This window comes from Mugil cephalus, chromosome 11 (assembly GCF_022458985.1).
Source record: "Mugil cephalus isolate CIBA_MC_2020 chromosome 11, CIBA_Mcephalus_1.1, whole genome shotgun sequence".
Lineage (NCBI taxonomy): Eukaryota > Metazoa > Chordata > Actinopteri > Mugiliformes > Mugilidae > Mugil > Mugil cephalus.
In genome coordinates, this window is record NC_061780.1 from 10,026,979 (window position 1) to 10,045,971 (window position 18,993).

The 18,993-nt window shown below is 44.5% G+C and overlaps 2 protein-coding genes across 2 annotated transcripts; one reads left to right on the forward strand and one right to left on the reverse strand.

The window, feature by feature from the left end:
- Window positions 1-281: 281 nt before the first annotated feature.
- sec61b (SEC61 translocon subunit beta) lies at window positions 282-3,478 on the reverse strand. The gene is made up of 4 exons (XM_047598689.1): window positions 3,328-3,478; window positions 2,672-2,769; window positions 1,480-1,584; window positions 282-776 (listed from the first exon to the last, which is right to left on the reverse strand). The coding sequence occupies exons 1-4, from the start codon at window positions 3,328-3,330 to the stop codon at window positions 689-691; spliced, it is 294 nt and encodes a 97-aa protein (XP_047454645.1). The 5' UTR covers window positions 3,331-3,478; the 3' UTR covers window positions 282-688.
- A 304-nt stretch (window positions 3,479-3,782) lies between these two features.
- On the forward strand, window positions 3,783-8,158 carry alg2 (ALG2 alpha-1,3/1,6-mannosyltransferase). Its single transcript, XM_047599844.1, has 5 exons — window positions 3,783-3,920; window positions 4,493-4,664; window positions 4,753-4,890; window positions 5,088-5,255; window positions 6,585-8,158. The coding sequence occupies exons 2-5, from the start codon at window positions 4,494-4,496 to the stop codon at window positions 7,323-7,325; spliced, it is 1,218 nt and encodes a 405-aa protein (XP_047455800.1). The 5' UTR covers window positions 3,783-3,920; window position 4,493; the 3' UTR covers window positions 7,326-8,158.
- Window positions 8,159-18,993: the final 10,835 nt, after the last annotated feature.

Here is an 18,993-nt window from a genome sequence, read left to right on the forward strand (position 1 = left end):
TTTCATCTATTCAATCCTTCAATCTGATACAGGTGGCATAAAGCGTGTCAGGGCACATCTGCTCATGCAGAGCCATAGATATAATTGGTGTAATAAGGGATGAGTATAGATGTAAATTTATAGGCAAGATCCCAAGAAAAATAAAATACAGGTAGCTTTAAGAATTAAGTTAATTATTTCTATTTAAAGTTGGTGTATTAGTCCTGACTTTATTTGTGTAAAAATGTTCATAAAGGTGTTTTGGGAAAATGTACAGAGTCACATGTCATTTTTTTTTTTTCCACTTTTTATTGTACAATATTACAATCATATTTTGTACAAATGCTGTTAACAAAAAAAATTAATTCAGGCTACAAGGAGAAATGTATGCTGGGGGCCTGAAAACAACAACGTCCTGAAGGCAGCTGAAGAGAGAGACACGCTGCCACTTGGAGGGAGGGCGACGCACAGAAAGCACAGCTTAGGTGGGTCTGCGCGGCTTCTTCCCCCCTTTCAGCCCCATCGCACGTAAAACGCGGAGTGATGGGAGGAAGCAACGAGGCGGTTGCCAAAGTCGTGTACGGATATAGACACAAAAATCCAATTGGTGTGTAGTAGTGATAGAGGGGAACTGCTTGTTGTTCATCTGCTGTTTGGTCCAGGTCCAAAGAGTTAAGAAGCCGAGGCGCGGGGTCACAGGTCACCGGGTTTAAGAGCGGGTGTACTTCCCCCAGATGTGAAGCATGAAGACGGAGGCGATGAACAGCAGACTCATCACCAGCACTGGCACCGGCCCACTGTCGGAACAATGACACAGCGATTAACACACAAACACACACAAAAATCGCTGTAACCCCAAAAAGAGGTAGAGCCTGCTTTTATCGATGAGAAACAAGGAGGGGCTCTCATCTCTGAAGGAGGCTCTGAGTGGGGGGAGGGTTGGGGGGGTTGGGGTGGAGGAGTGCATTGCTAAGTAGAAGCATCGCCATGCCAACCATCTCCTCTGCTACACCCCCCTCCCCCTCTGTCAGAAAGCTGTAATTGAGTTGACCTTTCAGAGTGGATCCTTTAATGAAGCTTTGAGGCTGGTGTCTAACACAGGAACAAACACACACTCGATATACAGCACTGTACGGTGAGTCTGCTCTCCTTCGACTGCTGGAGAGATGCACTCAATAACCACCACAGCACCATTGATCAACTATGACCGGCTATGGCCAGGAGACACGGTGCCTTCTCTCATATTAGAGCCGTGGATGCAGCAGAATACAAGTTGGAGGCAAAGACTCTTCTAAACGTGGACTTTCCTAGAACATATAATTATGTGGGGATAAACGGACACGCACATAAATTATTACTTTGGCCACACAGTCACGTCCGCCTAATTTCCTACCATTAGATGTACCAAGTGTTGGGCATCCTGAAGATTAGTATGAATTAAAAGGTCAAAGAATGACTTGTTTGGGTTGAAATACTTCGTACAGGGTACAGTGTACTTACACTTTGAGACCTGGCGAGTCTTCAGTGTAGAAGCGCCACATGCCGCCTGTACCCGCCGAGCTCGTAGTCCGGCCGCTGCTGCGTGTACCGCTGCTGGTGGCTTTTCTGTGGAGCACACAGGTAAAACATACCGTTAAAATAAAAATAAAATATCATCAAAAATCCTCTGTCTGACACATAAACAAATTGTTATAATAACATGTTACAAAACGAGTAACCAATTGTGTTATAACGGAGGTTGTCAACCTAACAAATTCAAGCCGACTCTGAAATTGACCAGTGACCGTGAAATCTGAGACCATCACAGTTTGGCTCTAACGCATGATCTTCTGATATGTAATTCCAACGACAGTAGCTGAGGCAAGAGCAGATTGATTCATGGCTGCTACTCTCATGCAACGAGATTAAACAGAGGTTAATGAGGTAATGAAGAGTGTGGTAGTAATGGGTAATAATGAGAGAGAGAGGAAACGATGAGCCCGTGATTACACACTGATTAAGTCCACAGTACAACATCTATCAGCCATGATCAAAGGATGGCCCACAAAAATAAATAAATAGATAAAATACAAAGGAGGGCTGTCTGGAAGTCACTCTTTACAGTACGCTGACCTGAGCAGGCACAGTCAATACTGAGGTCATGAGGGTATTATGGGAAATAATAGCTAGGATGAAGGGCTTTATATTGACAAACTGATGGATAGCAAAGCACGTTTTAGTAGGCTGGTGGGACATCACATTTATTATTCTTAGAAAAGATATTTCTTCATTTGATGTTTTGATGATGATGGACAAAAGCGTTTAACAAACCAGTGTTAAATCTCACATAGGTGCCGACCGGGATCAGCGTGTACTGACTGTGAATGCCACATCATATGATGACTCCTCTAGTGACCCTTTATGGTCTTTTATTTGTCATCTGCATGTGTTGTAGATCCTAAATGGAGATGACAGTGAATGCTCTTCGTCTTCATGTGTAAGCCCTGTTATAGCCCGGTGACCTGTCCAGAGTGTAACCCTGCCCCTCGCTGGGGGGGCTCTAGCCCCCTACACGACCCTCTACAGGATTGGTTACTGATAATGAATGAATGTGTGTCATAGCCACAAACGTGTACCCACTTTATCTGTCTGCGTGAATGAGTGGAGTTTATAGAAGTAAAGGTTTAGCGTCAGGTTAGGGATGTGTGAGTACCTCTGTCGGACTGTGGAGCCTGCTGTGCGGGGAGCCACCGTCTTACTGGGGGAACGGCTCGACGCCCCAACATTGGTTGCACTTGCTGCTGGTCCAGGCTGAAAATAAAAAAAAAAAAAAAACATATTTGAAACATGTGAACAAGATTTGACTCATTTACATCATGTTTCTTAGCCTCATCTCTGTCACACACACACACACACACACACACACACTGAGATTAAAACTTCTAAGATTCTAGCAACGCTCAGATAGGAAGGTTTAACAGTAGTTTGCTTAGTTATGTGTATTATATGATACTGTCCTACAAATCAGTACATATTGCAGACACATCAGTTCTGTGTGTGTCTGTGTCAGATGCTGATGGTAAAGGCCTTTCCTAAGTGCTTAGAGTGTTGTTTTTAACATCAAGCAGTTACTCTCCACCAAATATGATCCTATACATACGCATGTAAATAATTCTGTACTGGGTAATCTTAAACTATGTATTTCTGGACCGCAGAAGTTGAAGTAAAATAGCCACGTCCACAGATGATGGGCTAATGTTAGCAAGCTAGCTAACACATAGCAAAACGGTTGCTCTGGTCTAAATGAATGATGTGGAGCCGGATAAAGGCACCAGTGGCAACAGCTTCAGACGGAGCTGAGAATCTTACCATTTTGTCGTAATTAAACCGATGCGAGATGAAACCTCAAGTTCCTCTTCAAGCTGATGTCCACGTCTGAAGAACAGCAGGCAGCCGATGTGTGGAACTGGTCAAAACTTGAGAAGAGGAGCCACCAAAGCTGACGCCTGTCTAAAAAGGACACGACTGCGAAACGAAAGACCTGCGAAGGTGACCGGGTAGAAGCCTGACCGGCTGCTCGCATTCAATGCCAAAAATATTGCCTGAAAACTCGTTTAAGGGGCTTATATTTTGGTTAGATTAATACATTTGATTTTCTTAAGTTGATATTTATTTTTTTATGTAGTTGATGTATGTATAGATGTGTACAATAGTGCAAAGGCAAATAATTGAACCGCCCTGAATCCGAAGGAGACGTGTCTCACAGGAAGCGTGTCTCTCACATCGGAGGAAACTGTCGCCATTGTGGTTCAAGCACAAAGCTAGATTAGATAGACCGCAGCGGGTGACTCGATCCAAAATGGCATCAAAGCGACAGAGTTTCTTGACAGTTATTCTATGCTACATTCAGCTGGAGGAGCACAGGTTTCCGAACTTGGACAGAATAGTGAAAAGAGCTAAAGGTAAACATTGCTATATTACTGTTAAATTGTAGATGTGTTTGTGGTGATAAGTTGGAGACGCAACGGTGCCCAAATTTAGCTGTCAAAAACGGTTCATAATTTTATTGTCCTCATAGGCTCGCATTAATTATCATAAACAACTCAAGCTCGCAGACAGCTATCTAAATCAAACGTGTAGTTTGCTATATACAGATTATCCTTGTATTAGATTGCGTAGTACTTGGAGATGTTGGGTTGTTTCAGGCAGCGTGGGTTGCAGTAGGTGTAGGTATGTTCAGTCACAGAAATTTAGAATTAAATTATAAACCCACAAGGGTAAATTCTTCAAGTTTGTCAACAGTGCATCTTTGAAACGTTTCTCTCATGGCCCCAGATACATGAATGTCCAGTTTCTTCTGCTAGACAGAAGGAAAGAACTATTTGCTGTTTTCCTCATCAGTGAGTTTTAGATTCTTTGAATACCAGAGAAAATACTGCTGCATATAGAGCCATGCACCTTTTACTTGCTGTCTGTCCCCAACAGTTTGACCAAAAGTGTATTAAACTGTAACTGTATGTGTTCTCGTGTGCAGGATGGCGCGGGTGGTGTTTCTCCATCCAGACCTCGGTATTGGGGGAGCGGAGCGGCTGGTGGTCGATGCCGCTGTTGCTCTGAAGTCTCAAGGATGTTCCGTGCAGATCTGGACGGCCCATTACGACGAAACGCACTGCTTCTCCGAGACCCTGGACCCAGACCTGCCTGTGGTGCGTGAACCATCGTATTACTTAAAAGCTAAAGCATAAATTATACACACACATACGAGAAGATTGTCATTATTAATCCTTCTGCCAGGTATGTGTGGGGGACTGGCTGCCCACCAGTGTGTTTGGCTACCTGCACGCCCTGTGTGCCTACCTGAGGATGATCTACGTGGCCCTCTACCTGGTCTTCTTCAGCGGGGTGGAGTATGACGTCATCTTCTGTGACCAGGTGAATTGTGTCTCCCTGTCAGTTTAATAAGAACTTCTTTCATTTGTTTTCTTCACTTTTGAAAGTACCGTCTTTCTCTATGCGGTCCATGTGCGTAATTACACAGAAAACATGTTGTTCAAATCATCACAGAAACACGTTAAAAACGTATTTAGGGGAGGGTGTCCTGTAAATATCTGCGTGTCATTTGACCCCAGGTGTCGGCGTGTATCCCCGTGCTGCGACTGTCCCGTCACAGGAAGAAGGTTCTGTTCTATTGTCACTTCCCAGATCAGCTGCTGACCCAGAGGAGGTCGACACTGAAGAGGCTGTACCGCGCTCCCATCGACTGGCTGGAGGAACGCACCACTGGCATGGCTGATATGGTGTGTAAAGGCTCAGTGACATGGTCTGATCCAGATTATGTGGTTTTATTTTCTTTAGATTTAAAAAAAAAAAAAAAGTTAAAGAATATTAAGCAGGCAGTGACGCAACGGAAAAAAACACATTTAAAATATGAATATGCATACAGTTTGTAAACAACCTTTTTTTGCACCTTTATTACAAATGCCTTTAAGATACTTAGGTGAAGCACTTTCTAAATTCTTTCTGGCCTCTTGTAAAGGTTTGACCAGAGGATCTTGCCTGAGGAATTTAGGCTGATTCTGAGGGAGACCTGAGGGCTACACCTGGGCATTTATGTAGGAAATCCGCAAAATATGATAATGGATTACACTAAATGGATAATATGATTTTGTTCTTTTGTGTTAAATTGCGAGTAGCTCCTTGGCAAGGAACAATATTTTTTGTCAATTCATAGGGTGAAAGGCAGAGACGCAAACATTCACGAAGATGCAGAAACAAGAGCGGTAACCTACAAGTACAAAACCTGCTGAGAAAGACTGGGCCGTTTTATAGGCTGAATAGATACTTTATAAAGATTAGACCACATGCAATCATGTTAAAGTGAAAAACAAACACAACATGAATATTCTAGTAAAACAAGCTCACGTAGATTAGCTGCTGTGATCTCACATGCAAAAGAAAGTGTTTATTTTAATGCAGAGTAAACATCAACACGTTTTTTTTTTTGAAGCTCACCATATAAAGTGTTCAAGTTCACATGCAGAACTACTTGCATACTAATGTATTTTTAAATTAATGGGAAATATAACAAAGACACCTACGCCGCCTCAGTCATGTGGGGTGAAGATAGACATGTTCCTGCAGTTCATACCAACGGGATATTAACAGCGCTGAAATAGCTGTCAAATTGAAATAAAGCACTTATAGACGTTACAGTATTTGATCTGTGTAGTTTAAAGATGTGAAGGGTCTGTTCCCCGTTTTGATAACTACTAAAACTATTGACGTACAAGTTGTGTTATTTTGACTGAATGTATTATTTTGAATAAAGCATACTGATTATGTAAAATATTATACAGCCTGAGCTTCACAGCCATTCTGCTGCAGAAGCTCAGGGCCCTGATAGAAATGTAATGACATTTTGATTTTGGTCCAGACTTCAGAATAATCAAAGACCTCTGGCTGCTCTGTGCCTTATAGGGAATTAAAGCGTCTGTGATATATATATATATATATATATATATATATATATATATATATATATATATTATATATATATATATAATATATATATATATATATATATATATGAGATCCCCATGAACTAATCTCTCTGTACTTCCTCTTAGATTCTGGTAAACAGCCAGTTCACCGCAGGCGTCTTCAGGGAGACCTTTCATAGTCTAAGCAGCGTCCAGACCGATGTCCTCTACCCCTCCCTCAACACGTGCACATTCGACCAGCCATCCACCGAAGCCGAAGGCCTGGAAGGCCTCCTCCCCGAGGGCACCTCCTGCCTGTTTCTCTCTCTGAACCGATACGAGAGAAAGAAGAATCTGGGCCTTGCTCTCGAGGGTCTTGCGGCCTTGCGGGGCGGCCTCCCCCCAGGCCAGAGAGCCGGTATTCACCTTGTGGTAGCGGGGGGCTACGACGACCGCGTCGCCGAGAACGTTCAGCATTACAATGAACTGAAAGAGCTGGCAGCGCGGCTCCATTTGGAAAACTGCGTGACGTTTCTGCGCTCCCCCTCCGACTCGCTGAAGGTGGCGCTGCTGCGGGGCAGCACCGCGGTGCTCTACACCCCCAGCAGGGAGCATTTCGGGATAGTTCCCGTCGAGGCCATGTACTGCTGCTGCCCTGTTATCGCCGTGAACTCCGGGGGTCCCCTGGAGAGCCTGGCAGACGGGGAGACGGGCTTCCTGTGCGAGCCCACGGCCGAGGCCTTCTCCAAGGCCATGGAGAGGCTCGTCAGGGAGCCACACCTCCGCAGGGACATGGGACAAGCTGGGAGGAAGAGGGTGCAAGATAAGTTCTCTCTTCAGGCCTTCTCAGACCAGCTGCACGGGTACATTTTGAGGCTGAGCAAGTGATGTGCAGGCTGGAGGAGAGTCGAGAGAAAACCTTGTGGGAATGTGAAAAAAGGATCCTCTGCTGAACTCTGGAAGTGACTAAATGGCCGCGACCAGAGGGGGTTGAAGTGTACGTCTGCTAACAGAGGATGTATGTGTGTGTTTGTGTGTGAGGAGGGTATTATGAGGACTTAGAGGACAATTAATCAGCATTCCCCTGGAGGGGTTGCTGAGAGGGAATAAGGGATGGAATCTCTGTACCAATTAAGAAAAGAGTAACGAGTTTACCTATCCTATCTCTGAAAAAATAACACCCCTGCAAGTGTGTGCGTGTACGTGTAATTGTGCACATGCAGCAGCGCGACAACCAACAGCCTAACGAACGAGTCTACCAGCAGGATTGATTGTTGGAAATGTTTTGCACATTGTTTGCGTGTGTGTGTGTGATTTCTTGCTCGTCTACAGTAGTCTTTGTCTTTGTGTGTTTTTGGGGAGAGAGAAGAAGAATGTAGTTATCACCGTGCGCCATCAGGCAGTGCACAGTCTCGGATCAATAAACGGGATGCTTTCCACTACTTCCTGTCCACCCAGAGCTTTGTTCCCCTCTTCACATTCAGAGGACGCTGGCCTGTATATGACTCCAGCTGCTGTGTGGAGGTTATTAGTAGATGATAGAGAGTGTTTGGCTTTATTAGAGGTCTGGCTGATGGGCAGTGTGTCTGTGTCTGGGTCATTATCAACGAGGAGAATAGCAGAAGGTCATTGTGTCTGCGCGCTGGCCTCCTCAGCCTTCCTACTGTATAGAAATGCTCCTATTGACATTCCTGAAGTTTTAATAAACAAGTAAACACATAGTTCCCCAAGTCTTATGGAGCTTTCTTTGTCGGTAAGTTTTTTGGCCTTTAATAGAGTTGGCTAAGGATTTTGCGGCTGAACATTGTTAATGCTGAAACAGACATCAGATTGTGCCATAAGTTGTTCAATGAAACTTTCCTGCACAAAGCAATAAGCAAAGGTTAAGTTTCATTCTTCTCATTTTCAAAGGCAGCGTGAGTGTCGGTTGTATCTGTATGGGCCTCATTCTTCCTCTTAGAGGGAATCTGAAAAAGAATAGATCAGAATAAAGAAATAGGGTAAAACTAAAGATTGTTTTCAGCTAATTTGAATATTCCTTTCTTGGTTAGCTGACAGGAGCTAACATAGCACAACATAATAAAATAACTCATCAGTGCACACACTAAAATAAAAGTAATAAATTAATAAACATCTGATTAATTGTCTTTCCACTGATCAACTAATTGTGGCAGCTCTGCAATAAGCTATCGCTCTTCTCATCCACGTGGTTGCACACACTGGTCAAACAACATGTGGCAAAATGTTGAAGTTCACCAGGTCATATCTGAGCTCCTGCTGCAGGAATGTCTCACAGTGATGCCTCATCGTCTCCTGTGGAGACGGAGCCAGGCCGTGTTTTTTTTTTCTTCCTTTTTGTTTGATCTCTGTAATGCGCTGCTGTTTGACTTCGGAGTCATCAGCTGAATGAAGCTGCTGCGGCATGATGTCTGTGTCATGCTTTCATCTAGAAAGGGAAAATCAAAACAAATAAATTGGGAGTGCACAGCAGAGAATACGTGTCACATCTCAGGTTTCTCACCTACCTGTAACAATCTGAGAGCTGCATTTAAAAGATGTAGGAAAACATCAATGAGAACATTAATTTAATTGGACTTAAATGAGAATAATATTCTATTTCATACAAAACAGCTCTTTCTGGACTTTAAACCACACTATTATTAACAAACACAGTCAACAAACCCAAACTTACACACTGACATTGATGGGGACATTTATCAAGTAACGCTCACCTGTCACCAGGTCGTCTGGGAGAAATTCCTGCTTCAGTTTCCCCCCAAAAAGTCCCAACTTTTTACACTCCAAGACACCGTAATCAGGTTACGTAATAATTGAAGCACCTTCAGGAGTTCACAATAGCCTTGTAATGTAAGATGTGATCGATTGTTTCATCCGGTTCAGACCACATTAAAATCTCCACCACATTCCACAATCAGAAAACATTTTCCCGTGGTTTCTTTCAGTTTGTTCATCTCGTGCGTGGTCCACCTGCGCCGAGTCTTCCGTTTCCCACATCTCGCATCGATTCAGACATTTCTTCAGAGTCAATTTCAGAAGCAGAGGATCCCACAGCATTGCCACTTACTTTTCAGAAGTACAAATTATTTGTCCCTATAGGTCCAATTAGTGCCGTTGGCCATGATTTAATTTAAAATAGATATGTGGAATATCGCAGAGGTGCCCCTCAAGTCAATTTATGTATGTGAGCCCGACTTGTTTGATATTTGCCAGTAAAAATATATATTCTAATTTGATATTTGGGATCGGCTTCTTCAAGTAATTGCAGTTTTACACCTTTTTAATTTGTTGTTGAATCTGTCACTGGCTGACAATCAGTCAAATAAATTAAACGCTATTAATTAAATACTTTTGCGATTAGCAGTCTGGTGTGTGTGTGTGAAATCGTATTAAAACAAAGAAGCAAACCTCAGCGGACCGCTAAATAAAAACGTAAAACAGCAATAAGAATTGGCATGAGATATTTTCTAAGAATGCAGCATAAGTGACAGAACTCTAACATCATGATTTAGAAGAAAACGATCAAATGGGTTGTTTCCTTTATGACGTTATCGCATCCACAGTCCTGTTGTTTACAACTAACACAACATAACATAAATACTGTTGAATAAAAAACACTCTTTATGCATTCCTTTAATAACTGCACGCATTAAGACGAAGAAATCACAGAAATGAACTCAACAAACCACAGTTTTAAAGATGTAAAATGCCGCGTGCATGTGTGTGTGTATTTCTGCAGTGTTTCCACGCTGTGCTGAGGTATTAAGAGCAGATGATGAGGAGGGAGTTGCTCCAGTGATTTAGAAGCCCTGCTAGGCCACATGATAAAGAGCTCCCGCGGAGCCTGCAAGGGAGGAAAGGACGCACAAGCACAAACACACAGCAGTAAACACTCAAGTGTAAATATGTCCCACATTGCCGCCTTACACGGGAAAGAGGGGTCTCTTTACTGTCTTTTCTGCCGGTTTCGTTGCTTTTTGAGGAAACCATCTTTACCTCAAAGTTGTGAAAGAAGAATCGTCGTCCCTTCTCTCGCCTCCATCCTCGCCTCCCCCGCTTTCGCTCCCCCTCCCCCCCTCTGCCCTGTGGTGGGCTGGTTATTGAGATCACGGTGTGTCTGAGTGGCAGTGATAACCGGTACCCAGGTGCCACTGGCACATGGTGTTTAATTAATTAATGAGACCGCGGGGTTGGTTTTCTAATTCCACCTAGCCAGCACCGGGGTGCGGGGGAGATAGCCGTGGAAATGTTTAGGTGTGTGTTTTCAGGCGAGGATGGGAGAGATGTATGTGCGAGTGTGCGCGCGCGCTGCGGGTGTATATCTATTTTGTTGGCAGTTTGGGAGCTGGTTTCCTTGTTAGTGGAATATTAAATATATATGGAATATTTTTACTCAGACTTTTAATCACGCCGTGTGATTTGGAGTTAATCATGGGATAAATCAGGCTGATGATGAGAGCGTTAGTGTTAATACATCTACCTGAACCCTTCCTCCTGTATGCTAACCAGGTCACGCACCCATTGCCCTGAAAACAGCGAAACGTGCTTGAGGTGTAAATGCGATGCAAATGCAGGATGGTGTTTAGAGCGCTGTAAGGAGGTAGGTTTGCTAAAAGGAGTTTCATGAATGAAATCATTCCTCTGAAAAATCTTATCACATAAGCCAGGGAGAAAGAGTAAGAAATAAAAAGTTAGTTGATCTTTACAAAGCACAGAAAAGATTTAGAAAAAATAAAAAATAAAATAAGGTAACAACAATACAATCACACTTTCTCAGTTTGTTATTTCTATATTTAATATAATACATATAATATTTATCGTTCCATAGTTGATAGAGGAACAGAGACGCTAAGCTAACTGAGCTATAGACTTTATAAGGTACATCTGTTCAATTGCTTGTTAACACAAATAGCTCATCAGTGAACCAAATGGCTGCATTTCAATGCATTTAGTCATGTAGAGGTGATCAAGACAACTTGCTGAAGTTCAAACATGAAATCAGAATGGGGAAGAAAGAGGATTTAAGTGACTTTGAACGTGGTGTGGTTGTTGGTGACAGACGGGCTGGTCTGAGTATTTCAAAGACTGATGATCTACTGGGATTTTTACACACAACCATCTCTAGGGTTTACAGAGAATGGTTTGAAGAAGAGAAATTATCCAGTGAGCAGCAGTTGTATAAACGAACCTGCCTTGTTGATGTGAGAGGTCAGAGGAGAATGGGCAGACTGGTTGGAGATGATAGAAAGACAACAGTAACTCAAATAACCACTGGTTACAACCAAGGAATGTAGAATAACATCTCTGAACGCACAACACGTTGAACCTTGAAGAAGATGGGCTACAGCAGCAGAAGACCACACCATGTGCCACTCCTGTCAGCTAAGAACAAGAAACTGAGACGACAATTCACACTGGCACAACAAAATTGGACAATAGAAGACTGGAAAAATATTGCCTGGTCTGACGAGTCTCGATTTCAGTTGCGGTGGTGGTGGTGTAATGATGTGGGGGATATTTTCTTTGCACACTTTAGTACAAACGGAGCATGGTTTAAATGCCACAGCCTACCTGAGTATTGTTGCTGACCTTAATGACCACAGTGTATCATCTTCTGACGGCTACTTCTAGCAGGATAATGCACCATGTCACAAAGCTCATATCATCTCAAACATGACAATGAGTTCACTGTACTCCAATGGCCTCCACAGTCACCAGATCTCAATCCAATAGAGCTCCTTTGGGATGTGGTGGAACGGAAGATTCTCATCATAGATGTGAAGCCGACAAACCTGCAGCAACTGTGTGATGCTATCATGTCAATATGGACCAAAACCTCTGAGGAATGTTTCCAACACCTTGTTGAAAATGTGCCATGAAGAATTGGCAGTTCCTTTTACTAGCAAGGTGTACCTAATAAAGTGGCCGGTAAGTGTAGATTGACTGTGCGCAGCAGAAGTGCACATCTGTTCTTTTACTGAGATATGACCCAGTAAGAAATTGCATCGTGTGTGTATAATAGATGACAAACCAAAAGGTGAGATGTGCTGTTCCATTCCAGTCCAAACCTGCTGCTACAGCAGTGAAAACAGGTCCAGTGTCAATATCATGAAAGAAAACACATTGAATCATGTTATACTAAAGCGTCTGTGCTGAGAGACTCATAGCAGAACCAAGACGTGATTTATCCCTCAGTTTTCTGTCAAGCATGAAGTTCGCTTTGGTGTCATCTTCCCCCTCGCTCCAAATATTGTTGCATTTTGCACCCGACGCAGACGTTTTACTGTGAGGTGGCTACAGCGAGGAGAAAGAGCTCTCCTCGCCTCGGATGATATAATTCGCTTAAACAATAGAAAACCTGCATTTGTATTCACAGCTCATCTTTAAGAGCTGTTTTACATGGTACATGTTAGCAAATTATTTATTTCACACTTTACTGCTCCCATAAACTACTCAAATATATTGGCTTACACATCATAAATGTTAACACAGTGCAACTCTTAACACTGGCAGACAGTCTTATAGAAGCTGATATCACAGACGAAAGGAGTGATTTACTAAAGCTCCATAAAACTCTTCTCTCTGCGGGAGATCACAATAAAATCATCTAAAATCTCGGCCAGTGGAAAATTATAGATAGGCTCAATAAAAATAGCTTTATGGCCCAGGAAAGGCATTATGACTTATCCTGTATACCGTGGTTTGGAACATCTTATAACTTAAAGACAAATGAGTCCATAGATTTCCGACATCAAGCATCGTCTAATTCACGGTAGGTTGAACAGTAAAAACGTTAGGAGTCTTCTTTCAAATGAAAGTTATGAGAGAACCAGCATTGATGGTGTTCACTTGGATAAGAAACAACATAACGGGATTTAAAAAAAAAAAAAAAAAGGAAAGAAAAAAGGAGAGAATATATAATTTAACGAGGAGACTGAATAGTTACCAGAGTTTCCACGGAGCAGTTGGCTGCTTGGGTGATGAAGTTTCATTTGGACAGAGGCGATGTCGTCAAACCGGTGTGTTACCGCTCTACATGTCATCTCTAAAACAGGCAGTTTCCTGTGAAGTTACAACAGTTATTATTGCACAGTTTGACGCTTTAACACATCAGGAATGTTTGTATACTCCCACAGCTCAAAGTAACGGTATAGCTAATAAATCTACTTTACAATTAATCCTGCAAACCCTCCCTGCTGTTTACTAATGAAGATAATTTCTGCAGTGGCATAGGCCAAACCACTTACATATCGTCTACACTCCTCACCAGCTATAAACTTTTGCCTATAAAAGAAAATACTCGGTAAATAGTTTAAGGAGCTATTATCTCCTTTACAACTTAAGAAGGTAAAATGGACACTGGAGGGGGGAAACTATTTTAAGTTGGCAAATAACAGCGGGGATCTGTGGCTTCATGGGGTCTTGATGAGGTTGCCAGGCAACCAGGTGAGACGCTGCAAAGACGCAAGAAATATTGCATCATGTGACGGTTGCTAAAATCATGACCGTTTAAACATTACTGTTAATGATAACACCATCCAACCCGTGAGTTGTTTCTAGTGTCTAGTCTTTATGTTAAACCAGCTCGGTCCAAGCTCTAGTTCTGTTGATGCTGTATAAACGCTACATAAGAATGGGTGTCGTTGCTGCTATACACCGATCAGCCATAACATTATAAACACTGACAGGAGGAAGTAAATAACATTGAGCATCTTGGTGAAAGCACACCAAAGGTGGGTCGACCCAAGTCTGACCCACCATTTTCGATGTGAACCGCATGTTCGACATGTACCACCCACCTAGTCCAGACCAGGCAACCTCACCCCATAGCAATGACAAGCAAGATACAGCCTGACACACACACACACACGCAAATGGTTTAGGACTAACTTAAAAATCATGATGAACAGCCCAAGGCGTTGACCTGGCCTCCAAATTCACTAGTTTCCAAACTGATCAAGAATCTGTGGGAGGATCCACAGAGACCCCTCCCCTCAACCCATAGGAACCAAATGCCCCAACAATGTTTTGTTGTTGCCAGGCGCCACAGGACGCCCTGAGAAGGGCCATGTCAATTCTCTGATGAGTCTCAACTGTTTGGCAGGCACAAGGGAGACATGATGTTATACCTGATCGGCGTATGCTTAGAAAAGTTGAGAGCAGAACATATGAGATCAATGCAGTTTTACAAACTGTGCTTCTTCAGGACAAAACAAAACCTCCAAAAGTAATCTGAAGGACTGAAGTGAAATGGCACCTGAAGTGGTCTGATTATCGGCCCAATCTAGTCTACAGCTTCATAATTAACTCACAAATATGAAAGTGGAATGGATCTGTTTTTACTCAAAAATAAAGCAAATAATCTAATCTCCCAAAGTGCTAAACTATTCCTGTAAGACAAGTCAACATGCTCAATATTGCTCATCAGTAATTGGAGTGGTCGATCAGGCACATCTGGCCTCATCTGCTTTATCTCATCTTCAATGTTGAATTTACGTCTGGGATAACTGTCTGAGCACAGACACACACGGAGATATCCTGGCTCCTAGGTTGCTCTTCCTGGAGCAGCAGAGTGATCCTGGAGGAGGAGGAGGAGGAGGAGGAGGAGCAGAGAGTGAGAAGAGGGGAGGGCAGAGAAAGGAAGAGGCAACAGGAGAAGAGACCTCCTATTGAACTTGGCTCGCTTCCAGCACTCGTTCACCCATTAATCAGCTGTGAGTCAGTCATCCTGGCTTTAAACAAACACATTAACATTTGAGAGCACATTACACGAGCACGCACACAGACATATGCTGTCATCACCACAGGAACACACACACACCAGCCTCCGTTTGTGTACCTCAGCTGCACGCTTACCTGCTACAATTTTCAAATTTTCACACAGATGGAGCATTTTTTTTTGTTTTTTTCTTGTAACGCCTCAGGGGTCAGTTTGGTGTAGTTTTGGCGTGAACTAGCTCAAGGGCGACAACAGGAAGGGGTCTTTAACGACGACTTAATGGCTGGTGGAGGGCTGGGATACACATCGGTGTGTGTGTGTGAGGTGTGCGCTCAGGCAGATGTGCAGAGAGACGCCGGCTTGGTGCACCCTGATCAAAGGGCACCATCGCCCGCCTATGGCCCAGAAGCAACTCTCGGGCCGCGGGTGCGACGCCTCGGCTCGGCGCAGGAGAAGCCGAGCGGAGCCCCGCGCAGCTGGGCGCGATAACCTCCGGTGATTACACTCACAGGGGTGAATGTCAATCACTCTGGCTGCCTGGATGTGCGTACGTGTCTGTGTGTGAGACAATGCCCCTCGATTGTTGATGCAAGCGCGCTTTATGTACAACTATGCATCCTTAATGTGTGTGCGTGTGCGCCCAGTGCCCAGCGATGGCCTGTTAGATTGAGCTGTCAGTCGGCAGGCAGCAGATGAAGATTAATGGAGCAAGCAAACAATAAGAGGCTGGCAATGATCATAAATATGCTAATGGCCATTATCAATACACACTCGCTGAGATGCATAAGAGACAGAGAGAGACAGAGTACAGTATTCATGCAGCAGAGATTTGGGATAGGAGGTGATTCAGGTTACTGAGTTGAAATCGTTCTCCCTCCCCTTGGGATACGCACCAATAAGGCCCCCCTCCCTCCCATATTTTTAGACTGGCAGCGTGTTGGCTGACTGATGGACGGGCGAGCCGAGACTCCCATGTGTTATGTTTGGGCTGTGGGCTACAAAAGGGAGGGGAGGAGGGCTCATTGAGTAGATGACATGATTGGTGTCACATTAAAATGTGTTTATTTAGTGTTTGGGCGCGTGTGAGAAGGGCAGCTGATAGCGATGGTGTCTGTGCCAAGCCTCTGATTAAGACTACAGGTTCAGCTAATGGCACAATGAGAGGCTGATTAAGAGCGGAAGAGATGGTGAAAAAAGAAAGCGGAGGGAGATAAAAGGGATAGATGGACAGATCTATTCACTAAACTGATGATGGGGGCTCTTTGTTGTCTCATCCCATTCTGCGGTCCTCTTGGGTCCCTCCCGTGTCTGCAGCATTTTTTAAATGAAAACCCTCTTTCTTTATCTCTCCGCCTCCCCCTCCTTCCTCTTTGTCTCCCTCGCCACCCATCTGGGTCACAAAGCGCAAGATAGCAGCACAGGGGCCCCTGAACTGAAACCTGGCCGTCCACTTCATCACCTGAAAGCACACTTCTTAACCTCCCTCTACCTACTTCTCACCCCTAGTTGTCTCAGAGTCCCCTGGGAGATGTCGAGGGCTCGAGGGGCTCTCCGACCTTCCTCGTCCTTTAAACACACACACACACACACACACACGCACACACACACACACACGCTCCCACACTAGCCATCAGACTCTGATGGAAAGTGCAATTTGTGTGCGGCCGGGTGGCGATGGATGAAGTGTGTAAAAGAGACATAGGGAAGTGGCTATGATTGGGGCTAATGAGCTCACAGGGGACGCGGGGATACAGGAGGCTGGCCAATGGCAGACCTGCCTCAGATACACCTCCCAGGAGGGTCTCTGCTGAGCTGAGACCCCTGTGACCCCATGGGAATTTGTTTCAGTATATATGTGTGTGTGTGTGTGTGTGTAGTTGCTGTTTGAAAACCCACCGGTCCCTTTGGTCATTATACACTCATTGTGCTGAGCTGGTTATTGCCGCGCTCCACGTACAGAGGTAGTTAAGCATTTAGATGTCAAATCACATCGGTCGTTAAGTCAAGGTCACTGCTAGCTGGTAGGACCTGCTTGCTTCTGGAGCGTTATTAATCATGAAACACTTCGCTCGGAAACTGAGCGGGACTCACAGAAACTCAGCGATGATCGCTGTCACCGCGTCTCTGCGAGTGTGGGTGTGTGCGAACAGGTGTGTGTGTGTGTGTGTGACAGTGTGTCATTTCTGTGTGTGTGTGTCTCATTACCATGCACCGTGTGTCAGAGTTGTCCAGGAGGCTGAGCCTCAACGCATCGCTCCAGGGGAGAGTTATAGATTACTGGCTGGAGCAGGCAGGGGCCAGGGGAGCCGCTGGAGCCCGGGCCCAGAAACTGTAGGCTGGGCACGGCTCTCAGCTCATCAGCCAGTCTCTTGAGGCCGCGGAGCTTAACCTGGAGCAAGGCTCTGATTAACCAGACTAATGACAGTACAGCCCCCAGCTCCCACTGCCCAACACCATAATCACTACTTAAGGCCCCGGCCAGTCGGCATGTCTATATGGAGAGAGAGAGTGGTGTTACAGCTTAATGGATAAGTCTACTGACAACAAGCATTTCAAACAGCTGTCAATACAAGCTCTGAGAGACACTCATTTAGAAGGAGAGGGCCGACGTACGTGAGGCTGGAGGGAAACGCGTCCAGAGCTCAGATCATCTCGAAATCAGCTGCACCTGTGCACACGGCCAAGCGCGTGAATATTAATGTACGCCGCCGTGTTTGTGTACATGCTCCTGTCGCCACAGTTGGAGGTGTTTAATGAGCGCTGATCGATGTCTCATCTGCGCCTTCTAATCTCCAAAGCAAACATTTCATCAGTACAATGGAACCGTTCAGCCTTTGGCACACACGGAGACCCCAACAGACAAACAGCACAAAACCAAACGGTGTAAGCAAATAATACGAAGACAGACACGCCTTTGTTCATATCGCACTGTCACAGAGAAGCGCCCGGCGAGCGCGACAAACACGGGCGGGTGGAGATGGGTGTCTTTTTAGTGTCTTTGTGGGTGTGAAGGTGGGAAGGGTGGGTGGAGATGCATTTGCTCTGCAGACACGGGAACACGCCGATAGTGCTTAGTGTCCCCTGTCAGTAAAGTGATTTCTGACAACTTCTAAATGAACCCTGGGGATGGGGAGGCCTGTGGCTGGATCACAGACCTGCTTTATGACTGCTCGCGGGCGACTTAGAGACAGAGGTAATAGCTTGCCGTTGAGTCGATAAGTGATCTAGCTACTGTCTCATAGAGAATACATACGACAAAACTGCACGTTTTCTTCTGCTGCCGTATGAGGGAATAAAATGACACCTACAGCATAAACCGTTACCTATAGAGCAATAGAGCAGAAATAATTAGGAGAGGTGAGATTTTAACAGCAGCAGGAGACAGGCGGAGGATGGAGACCTGAAGGAAAAGGCTAGTTTATTTTATATTTTCTCATACTGGGCTCCTAAACCCGGCTGTAAGGACATGTCCCTGAAAACAGCTGATGCTCCCGAAGACACAACTGTTTACAAAGCGTCTAAGAATGGAGGGAAGTAAGATTTCACTAAAAACAAGTTTTTGCAAAACTCACCATAGCTGAGGTAAATAGTGAATTAGTTGTGGCCTATTTTCAGTTGAGGATGAATACGCATGATGTGCTCCAGAGAGTGGGAGTATGTGGGATCTGAGTCACGCGGGGACAAGTCGTCTTTGACAAACCCAGAGAAGGAGTTTAACCAATCCTGCTGCCATTTTCAAGGTATTTCCAGTATCTTTACAGACTGCTAGCTCGGTCACCTGATTGGAAAAACTACTACAACAAATGTCCACTGCTAAAA